This window comes from Lonchura striata, chromosome 1A (assembly GCF_050655825.1).
Source record: "Lonchura striata isolate lonStrDom1 chromosome 1A, ASM5065582v1, whole genome shotgun sequence".
Taxonomy (NCBI): domain Eukaryota; kingdom Metazoa; phylum Chordata; class Aves; order Passeriformes; family Estrildidae; genus Lonchura; species Lonchura striata.
In genome coordinates, this window is record NC_140741.1 from 26,082,656 (window position 1) to 26,095,478 (window position 12,823).

General features: G+C 43.8%; 1 protein-coding gene across 1 annotated transcript in view; it reads right to left on the reverse strand.

Annotated features, from left to right (window-relative positions):
* Positions 1-12,823, reverse strand: part of MYH9 (myosin heavy chain 9) — a 69,925-nt gene continuing 57,102 nt past the window's right edge. Inside the window, exons 26-41 of the mRNA XM_021554050.4 lie at positions 12,083-12,295; positions 11,495-11,639; positions 10,807-11,013; positions 9,757-9,861; positions 8,428-8,580; positions 7,814-8,062; positions 7,112-7,324; positions 6,228-6,440; positions 5,712-5,873; positions 4,907-5,035; positions 4,473-4,561; positions 4,142-4,265; positions 2,869-3,077; positions 2,347-2,455; positions 1,876-2,048; positions 1-1,708 (exon numbers count right to left, since the gene is read on the reverse strand). Coding sequence (XP_021409725.1) covers positions 1,588-1,708; positions 1,876-2,048; positions 2,347-2,455; positions 2,869-3,077; positions 4,142-4,265; positions 4,473-4,561; positions 4,907-5,035; positions 5,712-5,873; positions 6,228-6,440; positions 7,112-7,324; positions 7,814-8,062; positions 8,428-8,580; positions 9,757-9,861; positions 10,807-11,013; positions 11,495-11,639; positions 12,083-12,295 — 2,614 coding nt within the window. The 3' untranslated portion in view covers positions 1-1,587. The remainder of the gene's footprint in view (positions 1,709-1,875; positions 2,049-2,346; positions 2,456-2,868; positions 3,078-4,141; positions 4,266-4,472; positions 4,562-4,906; positions 5,036-5,711; positions 5,874-6,227; positions 6,441-7,111; positions 7,325-7,813; positions 8,063-8,427; positions 8,581-9,756; positions 9,862-10,806; positions 11,014-11,494; positions 11,640-12,082; positions 12,296-12,823) is intronic.

Consider the following 12,823-nt stretch of genomic DNA (forward strand, 5'->3'; position numbering starts at 1 on the left):
TGCAGCACATGGATAATCTTTATTGGTAACATCAGTGGAGCACCAGTAAATCATTACTGACTGTAGTGGTGACACACAGCTGAGGCACATGCTAAGGCACTTTTATTATATAAAAAAATTTATTTTTTTCTGTGACAGCAATTGGGACAGGAGGCTCCTGCATTAGAGCGCTTCAGGCATACAGTATGGTGCTTCATATTTCAATCTTACCTTGCTCATAAGTAGGTCTAAATGCAGCATATACAATATGGTTAAGAATACAGGTAAATCCAGCAACCAGTGTACGGTGTACAAAAGTAAAGACTATCTATATATAACCATGGTCCCAAGAGAAAGGCAGTGATAAAGACCTTTATTTTTTTTCTTAATTACTTATTACAAGAAATACAAAGGCCTTACATATATCTGTGCAGATTAAAGGGTTTTTAATATACTCTTAGTCAATGGTGCACAATAACTAATCCCAACCCCTGGTAACAGAGCAGGTGCAAGAGGCTTGGACATGTCAATAAGAGGAATTTCCCTCCCCTTATTCCCACCTTCTGCCCACTACCCTATTAGATTCCTCTATATTCTGTCTATTACCTTTAAATATACTTGGTCCCCCAGAGATTCTCAAACAAGCACAAGGACATTGCTCTGCTCCCCAGCCTGTCATAAACTACTTTAGATGAAACCGTTCAGAAGCAGAGACACAAAGAGGACATCATTGCACTTCAGAGATCTGTCCAGACAGGAAAAAGAAGAAGAAGGGAGGAAAAAAAGAAAAAAATGTGCGGGAAAAACACAAGGGGGAGGGGGGGAACCCCAAAGGAAAACAAAACAAAAAAAACAAACACAAAAAACAAAATAAAATTAAACAAACCCACCCCCCCCCAAAAAAAACCACCAAAAAAAAAACCCACAAAAAAACCCAAAACAAACCAAAAAAAAAACCCACAAAACAGGCCCCCCCCCCCCCCCAAAAAAAAAAAAAGACAACTTTGGCAAGTCCCCCAGGTAAGTGGTCCCAAGAGGAGTTTTCCTCTTCAGCCCTCCCTGGAAACACATGAAAGAAGAAAGGGCAAATTGCCATGGCCAAAGCACACCGTTTTTCCTGAAACTGCTCCCAAACCACATGGGTGGGCAGATTAAAAAAGGCAGAAGTCTGAGGTCACTGAACATGATTGCCGAAAGCAAACAAAGAGGGAGAGGGGAAAGAATACAGGACAAAGCTTCCCTGCAGCTAGAATTGAAGACAAAAGGAGATTTACAGCAAAAATAATCTTTCCCTAGCCCCACTCCCTCCAAACTGTAAGGATTTACCAGCAGACATGGCAGACAGTTCTACAAGCCTTTGAGGTGGCCAAACTGCTGGTCAAATTTCAGAGCCCTGACTCTTTGGCATTAAATACAAAGAGGATTAGGAAACTGGAAAGAGGAGAAAACTAGGAACACAGATGCCCGAATGCTCCAGACACACAGACCTGGGCTTGCCCTGCAGGTCTCCAGCCAATTTCGGAGGAGAGGGTTTGCTGAAAGTCCAATGGAAGAGGGGAGGGTAAGTGGGTCACTCCCTCACATGGAACCTGGGTCAAATGGAAGGATTTATTCAGTAGCTTTGGCATCACCAGCATCTGCCTTGCCATCCACTTCCTCATCAGACACCGACTCTCCTGTTCCCTTCCGGACCATCCGGCGTGTCATGACGAATGGCAGGTCCCCACGCCTAGAGAAGGACACATGGCATGTCAGCAATGTTCCACAGAACTCACAGGCAGGACAGGCTCTGGGATGAGGTGGGGAAGCACCTGGCCCCGCTGTTTGCTGTGGGCAGCTGCACAAAGCCCATGCTGCCCTGGCTGCCAAGGCATGGCACAAAATGCTCCTCCTTACCTAAGTTTGCTCTTCAGGGAGCTGACTTCTCTATTCATCGCATCCGCTGTTTCGGTGGCATCCTCCAGCTCCCGCTGGAGCTTCCTACGGGATGCATTCGCTCGCTGGGCCTCCTCTTCTGCCTCCTCCAGCTGGCGCTTCAGCTGCTTCAAGCGCATGTTTGCCTTGTCCGCCTGAGCGTGTATGGGGCAAAGAGGAATAAGAACTCAGTGTTTCCCCAGAGTTGCAGCACAGTCATTAGAGCAGTAAAAAAGCAGAGTTTCCAGAGCCCCCTCTTCCCTTTCTGAAGGGAATTGCCTAGGACTTGAGACTAGTTTTTCTTTAAAAGAACCACATTTTCATCTGTCTCATTTTGTAATTCTTACAGTGACAGAGAAGACAAGAAATCCATAGGATGGTGAATGCCTTGGTCAAAGAAGGGAAATCCTGCCCCCCAGAAGACTCACAGACACTGCAGGTCACTGTACCCACCTGATCTTTGAATTGCTCAGCATTACGCCTCTCATCATCCACCTGTAGCAGGATGTCTTTCAGCTTCTTCTCGGCACGGCGCACCTGTTTGCTGGCAGCCTGGCGCTCCCTGAGCACAAACACAGGGGGGCTCAGACAATAGCTAATCTCCCACTGTCCCCAGCAAGATCACCTGACCTGGACAAGTTAGAAGTGAGGAAGATAGCAAAACTCCTTCCTTAACTTAGGAAGCAAAGAGGGTGGGAAGCCATGTTCCCCAGAAATTACCAAAAGGCTGCTGTCACATGGGCAAGAGCTACAGAGGGGCAACAAGTGTACGACAGCTACAGTTTTAGGAGTGGTTGAATTCAGAAGAAGCTGTAACTGTCTACTGTGAAAAACAAGGAAGGTGTGCCAAGATCTTACTTCCGTACTACCCTGTATATCTAGGATGAAGCTCTCATTCAGACAAATCAGAATTAAGAAGAGCTTAAAATTCCAGAAGGGATGGAAGCTTGTAAAGCAGTTTCTTCTAGTACATACTTTGTCTCCATGTCCAACTGCTCTTCCAGCTGTGCTATCTTTGCTTCCAAGGCTGTGATGTTAGCCTTGTACTTGGACTTGACGGCGCTCTCCATCTCCTGCAGTTTGATCTTGAGCTCCTTGTTCTGGCGCTCCATCTGCTGGCGAGCGTTCTCGTTCTTCTGCGCGTTGCTGCGCTCGGCGTTCAGGTCCGCGTTCATCTGATCGATCTGCACCGACACAGAGATAAGGACTCCTCAGCACAGCCAGTGCCCCTTTATTTCTCAGACTCAAAAAGAACAAGGACTCTGAGGGTGAGCTGAATGCTTGGAATAGCTCTGATGCAGGGGGAGTTTTGAGAATGCAGGACACTTCTCCAAGTATCTTAGTTTACCCAGATTTTCAAAGTTAATTCCTTGAATAACAGGTTTATCAACCTCCTCTTAGGACTAGCTAAACTTGCCAATCACATTCACTGCCCTCTGGGGCTAAGGCCATGGTCTGGCACTTAACACAGTATTTATCAGTCTCAATTACAAAAATTCTGAGGCAAGTGGATCCAATATATGTGCTTTACTAAATTATTTTTTATTTGCTCTCTGTCTACTTCCAGTACAAAGCAGCAGCTTAAAAATACTGACTTTCAGAGGTAAAAGGGAGAAAACTTGCCTACTTCCAAGCCACGGCTCTGGCTTATGGTCAACCATGTAGAGAGCTACACTCTCATCTATGAGAATTAATGAGCCTTCTGGAAAATCATCAGCCCAGATCCTTGGCTTTGGAGTGCTAAGAAAATAACATGCTTGAGTCTCAAAGTTGGGCAGACAAAATATGGCACACAACAGGCAGATCAAGATCATGGTTTCTATAGCAGCCTAACAAATATCATATGTTCAGTCCATTTGAAATAGCATAGAACTGGCAGAAAAGTAATTTTCCAAACACACTGTGGCACTCTTCAGCATGTCAAGTTGGAGCAGCATGCCACAGATCAACTTTCTCAATATCCCATAAACAGAGAAAAAAGGGAGGGGGTTTGATTTGGTTTTAAATAAACTTAGGAAATTGTTCCAGCTACCCAATGATTTTAAATGGTCAAAGCCAGTGAGTTAACAAAATTTTGGCTGCTATTTTCTGTACTGTGGTATTCGGCTGTTCATCTTGCTCATACCTATGGCCTTCTGAGGGCCTGCACTGTGCACAAGGCAGCTGCTGGCATTACTCAGAGCACAGTTTGACAATTCACAGACACCAGAGAAACCCCCACGGGCCACACTGCAGCCTGAACAGGTACCTGAAGATTTGCCTTCTTGAGCCGGTCATTGATTATCTCTGTGTTGCCCTGTTCTTCTTCTAACTCCTCTTCCAGCTGAGCTATCCGTGCCTCCAGGCGCCTCTTCTCCTCCATGGCCAGTGCTCTACAGGACACAGAGTCATGACAGCATTAAAGCAGCACTGATGGCATCAATGCCTTGGGGAAAACTCACCACTTGTACACAAAATTAGCTCAGTCTTTAGGGACCAGAGGGGATACAGTGTGTGCTGCAGCCTACATAAAAAAAAACAGGCCAAGAAGTGTTTTCTTACAGCAGCTCCTCCTCCCTCAAACTGGGAACGTTACTCACCCTTTACCACTGTTGTTGGCAATCTCATCAGCCAGCTCATCCCTCTCTTGCTGGGCTTGGCGCTTGGCACGCTCAGCAGCTGCAAGTTCCTGGAATGAAAACGAGACGGACAGTGATCCAATAGGAAGCTACCAATTAATGCAGCACAGGAAAAAGGAGTTACTGGTAATGGCTGGTATGGTCTCCAGCATGATCCAAAGCTCATTCTCTGACATAGCCTGTTCCCTTGTCCACCCCACAGCTTCCTTTGCTTTGCACACTTCTATCACAGCTGTCAGGAAAGGGCCAAATCCTGCATTTTTAATTGGACCTCATATTTGACCAGAGCAAAAAGTACAAAAGAAAGGAAATAAACACTTCAGTTTAGACTGCTGCATATAGTTCATGGCCAAAGAAAACAAACCAACTCTTAAGTTTCATGCATATTCCATTACCTCCTGCAATTGGATCATCTCTGCCTCCATGCTTTTCAGCTTCTTCTCATTTTCTTTGGCCTGTGCCAAGATCTCTTCTCTGGAAGTACGTGTGTCCTCCAGTTCCCGCATGTAATCCTTCATTTGTGCCTGAAAACAGAGAATAGAAAAGGGATGAATTTCAGAGCACTCATACTAAGACATGTGGTTTGTTTGTCCTATGGGAAACATGGGTGGAAAACAGAAATAGGGATTTGTTACTCTTCAGCAACCACAAAGGTTGCTGTAAAAACAAAAGGAATCATCCTTTTTGCATTTCACAAGTAACATGTAAAAATATAAATGGAAGCAAACAGGATTGCTTTTTGTAGAAAAGTTTTGTCAGATAAATGCAGAGGGGAAGGGAAGGTACAGAAAGCTTTCTAGTGAAGCAATGGAATGAACAGTCTAGGGAGGATATAGTTTTTCCTAAGAACAGGTCAGACAACTGCTTTCAGGAATTTAAAAAGCACAACAGAGCCATCTTGGGGCTGGAGTAGGCCTAAATATTATTTTAAGGTCCTCTAGATTTGCAGCTCTGTAATCTTTTCCAAAAACATGGTGCTTGGAGTGGACATTGCCTACACCTTGTCTCCCAGGGACTTAAACAGGCAGTTTGGGATTAGAAGGATGCTTGAAATGCCAAAAAAATCTTTCACAGTGAACTGCTGCAAGATTCTGCTGCTCTTGTGACACTGATGCAATGTTCTGGCGAGGTGAAACCTTGCATCCCGTTTCCCTGGGTAAAAACTCTGCTCTGACAGTTTAAACAGCTGCAATGCTTCACCTGCAGTTTGCGCAGCTGCTTGATGGCTTCTTCACGATTCTTGTTAGCAGTGTCTATATGGCTTTCCAAATCCTTCAGGTCCATCTCAAGCTTCTTCCTGGCAGCCACAGCCATGGAGCGCTGTTTGCGTTCATCCTCCAGTTCTGCCTCCATCTCCCGAACCTGTGTGGAGCAGCAGAGGCATGAGCATTTCAGCTCCTTCCTTTCCCAGAACCTACTTGTCACATTCCCCTTTCAAAGGCTGCATAAGTGCAAGCATGTGACTTGTCTTTATTCTCCCTGGCTGGAGAATGGGGCTGACATTCCTACTAATAAAGCCCCATGGGTTCCTATGATAGACAAACACTATTGGAATAATCACACACACAAGGGAGGAAGTCTGTCACAGCTTTGCAATATTGCCTGGAGTATTAACATAAACAACAATCTTTGGATTGGCACTGTCTGCCTGACTCTCTTTGGACACAAGTGCCTTTGTGTGCAGAATGCATTGAGAATTTACAGAGCAGATCTTACTTGTCTGATCAGCTGTTTCTTCTTCTCTTCATTCTGTTCATCACGGCCCTGGAGGTCCCGGTCAAACTGTGCCTTCATAGCCTGTTGGTTCACTTCTAGCCGCAGTTTGGCATCCTCTGTGGCCTGCAGCTCATCCTCCAGCTCTTCCAGCTGTGTCTTCATCTCCTCCACCTGCTGCTCCAGGGCTCGCTTTGCTTTCTCCAGCTCATGGACCTACAACACAATATCACACATTGAGGTTTCTACAGAGAGTGCAGACAATTTAATCTACCCTAACAGAAAAAAAGGCTAAGAACAGCCACTCACATCAGACAGGATACAAGAACACTGCACCTGCTCCTTGTATTAGGGCAGATGCACACTGCCAGTCTGAACCACAATTACTGTTAGTTCTGGTTGTGTGTGTGTAGGTGGTGGTGGTGAGAAAGAGAAAAGCATTTGTCAGCCCAGTCCTGACTTAGTGAAGACTTATCAGATCTGGACACCTCTGGTTCTGACAGAATTCAAGAAAATACTTCTTAGCCTCTAAATTGATTCCTTTCCTTCATTGATGTAACTTTTTTTTTTTTTTTTTTTTAATATTGGCGGTAATGTCTTCCACTGCCTGGTTAATTGCTGTATTTTACATATCAGGTTTACACCATAACTTCACCTCTGCCACAAGGATACCAGGCTTTGCCACTGCCTCATTTGGGTCATTTCCAACCCACCTTTACCACTTACTGATGTAATACAAACATAACATTCACAAACTCACAGTGTATCCAGTACTCTCTACAATGTTCCTCTGTGTTACTACTGGCATCAGCTTTTTACGGAAGTACAGAAGTAACACTATCGACTGTGTGACATCGCCTGCCCAGACACTTCAACTGAATACTTACACTTTTCCCAACATCATCCTTTGAGCTCATGAGATCTTCCATCTCTGCACGGAACTGCTTATTGACCCGTTCCAGCTCGGCCTTCTCCTCTATGGCCTCTTCCAGGGCTCTGGCCAGGGACAGGGCCTTGGTCTCCTTCTCCCGGGCCTCTGCCTCAGCGCGGTCCCGTTCCTCTGCATACTTGGCAGAGATGGTCTTCTCCTCTGCCAACAGCTACGAGAGCACAGCATCAGTATTCTGAGAAATTACTGATCATTTGCTAACAAGGTAAACATGCATCTTTTCATCAGGGCCTTCTTAATAGTGCTCTTCCATGGATAAAAGGAATCAAGAAAATGCAGCTTCAGAGAATGAAGCATCCCATCCCATCTCTAACAACTATGCTGACCCCAGGTAAGCAAACACCTAATTTCCTAGGCCTCCAACCTATTCTTTTCAACCTTTTCTTAGATGATTTGCAAATGACACTTCAAACTCCATCTTGGTTTTGATATGTTATCCCTTTGAGAAAAGGAACATTGCTTAACTTGCTATTCATAGAAAAAAATTAATTCACTTCTATTAAAGCTTTTTTCTCTGTTCTACATGCTCTGCCTTAGTTCAGAAATAAATATGCGTCCTCCAAGCAGTATTGCTTAGGTATTCTTAAAGCAGACTTATCAATAAGATGTACCAACTGAATGCTTATGACTGAAGTCATACCTGATCAAACTTCTTCTGCTTCTTCTCTAGGTTGGAGACAATCTGCCGCTGATGGTCCAAGTCCACAGCGAGGTCATCCAGCTCTTGCTGCAGGCGGGTCTTTGTTTTTTCCAGCTTGTCATATGCAGCTGTCTTCTCTTCATATCGCTGGCTCAAGCCCTCCAAGTCCTTCTGCAGCTTCTTCCTGGCTTCCTCTGCTGACTCAAGGCAGCCGAGACCATCATCCATCTTCTTCTTTGCATCTATTGCCTAAAGGACCAGGATTTGCACATGAAGCCACAGAAAATGCTCTGTGCAGTTTACCAGCACCAGAAGTTTAGGACTTTCAAGTAAGAGAGTCTGCTCATTTCTTAAGGTACTACTCCCTGCTCAGATAATACTGTATGGCTGAATTCCCAAAGGAATTCCTGGACAGAAACCTACAAGCAGTTTGTATGATTACCATCAGAGACCTCCTCATTTCTTCTCTCATCCAAATCAGCAAAATCACCCTTGCCCAGGAAAGGCTGTGTTACTAGTAGTCAATTCTGCATTTGAATCTTACTTCTCTCAAGACAGACCTGTACTTATCCTTCCTCTCTAAAAGTCACTGGTTTACAGGGTGCAGACTGTACCTGTTGCTGAAGAATAGAGATCTGTTTCTCCAGGTTTTTCTTTGCCTCCTCCTCTTCTTCCAGTTGCTCCTTGAAAGCATTCTTCTCATCCTCCATTTGCTTCAGTTTTGTGCTGAGGCTCAGTTTGAGGCGAGTCTCCTCCTGCAGCAGCTCCTGTAAAGCAAACACCCCAGTGGAATTCAGCACCACTCGTTGGATTTAAAGGCTCACAATCCTCATCCACTCTCTCCAGGAGTGCTTCTGGAGTTTAAGCATGCAACTAATTTCACAGATAAGACAACTGAAGACAGAAATTAAATAACTGCCTTCAGAGAGTCAGTATAGAAACAAAATATTCAGAAGGGTCCTATTCTCTCCTGCACTCTAATCATTAAAGTACAGTCCTTGCCACACAAGCCTTTCTCAAGGCCTTACCACACAAGCTTTTCCACAGTCCTTTCTCAAGTCCTCCAAGTAGCACAGAAAGTATTCAGACCTTTCCCAACAAAAGTATGACTGTACTCTGCTACATGTCTCTCTCATATTCCAGTACCAAAAGAACACACAACAGGCCCAAGTGCACTTGCATGGTTAAAAACAATGTTTGCCTCAGCAGAGCTGTACAGTACTGGTCGTTTACCAGCTTAGGGCACAACAGCATTGACTGATTTATGCTGCCAGTGCTTGAGCTGAAAGATCTGTAAAGATTAACCAATCTTCAAACCTAGTGCAGAATTTTTGTATTGTGCCCTGTCTTCGAGTCTGTTTCTAAAAGAGTAGTAAGTAGACAGAACATCAATGACTGTTCAAGGCTACTTATTATTGATGTGCTCTTCCTTTGCCTTCCAACCTTCTTAGCACTCCATGCTTGACCTTAAGAGTCATATTCTGCTAACTGTAAATGAGTATTTTTCCCCAAGTGTAAGACTAAGGATGATTTAATTCCTGAAAAAATACAAAATTATTTCCATCTATCACTTCAACATCCATGGGAAATAAAACTTTCTACTTAATTTGAAAAATTTACTGGAAGTCACATACATATGCACACATACACACAGACACCATGTCAAACACTTGACTATGAATATCTCAAAATAAGAACTTCAAAAAGCATTGCAGTCTGTTGAAGTACTAAAGTGCCCTCAGTTGGAAAGGTGATAGAGCAAGACTTCTAAGCCCAAGACAGGGAGAGTCACATATGTTCCACAGGCTGAGGAAGCAGAAGGAAGATAACCAGCTTGTTTCTTTGAATTGTTGTATAATCAGTACTTAATGGCATCCAGAGTGATTTCTCCCTTTACCAATGTGTAACAGACACACAGTTGCCTTCATTTCCAAAGCTCTCACCTGTGTATCCTGAAGCTGCGATTCCAGAGCAGAGAAATCCTTTGCTAATTTGATTGATTTACTGTCAGACTGGTTCAGAAGACCAGTGACATTGTCCAACTCGACCTGAAGGAGAGATCAGAGTATCAGTTACTGAATGCATCAGCAAAAACAAAGACAGGAAGAGGTGAGCAGCTATGAGGCTTAAAACTGAAAACAGAAGCACTTCTTAACAGGAGGGCATATATATAATCTTTCAAGGAATGAACACATCATTTCCACAGTCCCAGGAATTAAATATGAGAAGCTGAAAAGATATTTTTATTTCAGATGACCTCTATTGCAACAACCTTCTGATTTTGGTCGGTTTGTGTTGAGGCCTGTATTTTAGCCTGGTAAGCAACTGTAAAATATTTTATTAAACTCACTCTCTTCTATTTTATACTATCTGCTTCAGGATTATATCTAGACTCTCAAAATTACATTTTCATGCTTCAAAAGGCTGTGCATATGCTAGCAGTGTTTGACTTTTAATGATGACCCTCCATAAAGGAGAAGGCCAAAGACAATGTTTCATGTCACTCTAAGGGATTTGCTGCTCTGTTGAAGAAAGGAGGAGAAACCCATAAATTCCTACATCATATTTGAGCCATCAACCATGTGACAAAACTGCCAGACACCATCTCCCACGTGAGTTACACAACCACCACTCTGTGTGTGCCACTCCAGGGGCTCCAGCAGCTGAGTGCTCACAGAGCTGTGCAAACCACTGCTTTCAAGGGGCACAGACACTGATACCTGAACCTTACAAAACTCAGGTTTAGTAACAGCAACTGGTTATTTCACCTTCTCAGGACTGCTCGAAATAAGTAAAATCAATCCAAATATCCTGGTCTGGCAATGAGTTAAGGAGTTTGCATAGCCCTTGGGAAGCAAATGATGGATTCTCTGTTTTTAGTAACATTAGCCTCAGGAGGAGCAGAATTTTTGAACTAGCCATGGGGAGACACCACCATACAACCTCTTCTCTTGAGCCCTGGGCTGAAGCTAAACCAAACCCATGCCACTCACCTGCAGTTTGTTAACCCTCTCAGCCAGTTCAGTCTTCACTCTTTCACCTTCTGTAAATTTCACCTGCAGTTCCTGAAGCTGAGCATCCACTTTTTTCCGCTTGTGCTCAGCATCACCTTTGCCCTGCAGAAGAGCCTTCACCTCATTGGACAGTTCAACCTTCTCACTTTCCAGAGTTTGTTTTGCTTTTTCAAGATTTGCTTTCACCTGAAGAGGAAAATAAAAAGCAACAAAACCCCTCAGACTTTACATATGGCAGGACCCAGTGAGTACATGTTATTCCAACAAGCAAGCTAATGCTCTATGTTTGGCAGTTAAGTTGTAGACTGCTTACTGAGAACAAAAAGAAGATGAACAGCCTGTCACTGATTATCAGGAGACAATCTAACAATCAGTGAAGACAACATACAGAACAAAGTCCTGCACCATGAGCTTTCCAAACTAAAGGCTGCACAAGCTAACAAGTGCTAGCAGTGAGAAGAATGTCTTGGCTGTACAGTGTATCATGCCTAACAGGAGAAAAAAGAATGAATGCCACTATTTAAAACAGCTTTATATATGCCTCATGGAGAAAAAACATCTACCAAGGGAAGAGCAACACATGTATGAGTATCATGAACACTTTGTGCCCTTCTGCACTGCCATTTCAGGTTGACTGCTTTGGCCTTGTGTTTTCTGTTCCACATACCCTTTTGGTTTGTTCTAACTGCTCTGCCAGCTCTTCAATAGCTTGTGAATGTTTCTGCCTCATCTCTTGGATTTGAGCCTCATGAGTCTTTGCCTCATCTTCAAGGGTCTTCTTCAAAACCGTTACTTCTTGTTCTCTCTTTGACCTGCAAAATTCACAAATTCCATTTAGATGCCAAGGAGGGAATCAAACAGAGATGTATATCCACCAACAGCATCTCTAATGCATGAAAATGCCACGGTCTGTTTAGGCTATAAAGATACTTTTCAAAGGTAGCACTTAGCATTGCATCCTAAAGTGGAAGCTGACAGCATTATTTCTGCCTAAGAAGCAGCAACAGCCTGAAAGTACCAATGTTTCAGGGGTACCAGTAATACTTTGGCTAGGGAGCAAATCAACTTGCTGACATCAAATGAGAATGCAGTCTTGACTAGGGCTTGCACACCACCTCCTTCTGTAGTCACTGAGGCTGATGACCAGTGATAAAGGCAAAAACTTTCTATGGTAAGAGACTGAATATAGTAGAATTATTAAAACCAGCCAAAACCAAACTCAAATAAAGATAACACAGCCCCATGTTGGAGTTACCTCAGCTCCTGCTGAGCAGCTGTAGAATCTAGTGTGTCTTCTAGCTCTGTTTTCAATGCTTCCAGCTCTTCTCCCAGATCCCGCTTCTGTTTTTCAGCTTTATTCCTGAATGCTCTCTCTGACTCCAGGTCTTCCTGCAGCTCAGTGATCTGAGATTCAAGTTCCCTGATCTTCTTCAGGGCCATATTCTTCTGCGCTGCCTCTTCTTCCACTCTGTGTTCAAAATAAGGTTCTGGTCAGAGCAGACTTAAACCATGCACAAATTAAGACAACCTGTCCTACCAAAAATAACCAAGAAAAGCTGGTATTGGTCAGCTCTACAATGTTATATTCAGACTTTGATCCATATATGATCTACAAATTCTAAGCTCTATCTCCCAATGCTTGAGACAGCACAATTACTCACCTTAACTAAGGGGACAGAGAGGGACTGACAACAGAAGAAAGCAGAAGAGAAAGCACCATTTTACAATGGAAATTGGACACTTTACTGAGTAGATGAATACAGCAACTACCAGAGGGACACCAGTGTGCTGCCACTACTTTTTAATCACAGCTTAATAATTACTACCCCAGTCAAACACATGTAAGTGCCTATTGCATCCATAGTCTAGTTCTGGACAGAGAATGTGGCAGTGAGCAGCAGGCTAAAGAAGTCTAATGCCAAGGACATGGATCTTAAACAGTCCACAGGCTAAAAATACAGCATCCACAGGTTGCATTTATCCCTATTCACCCTAT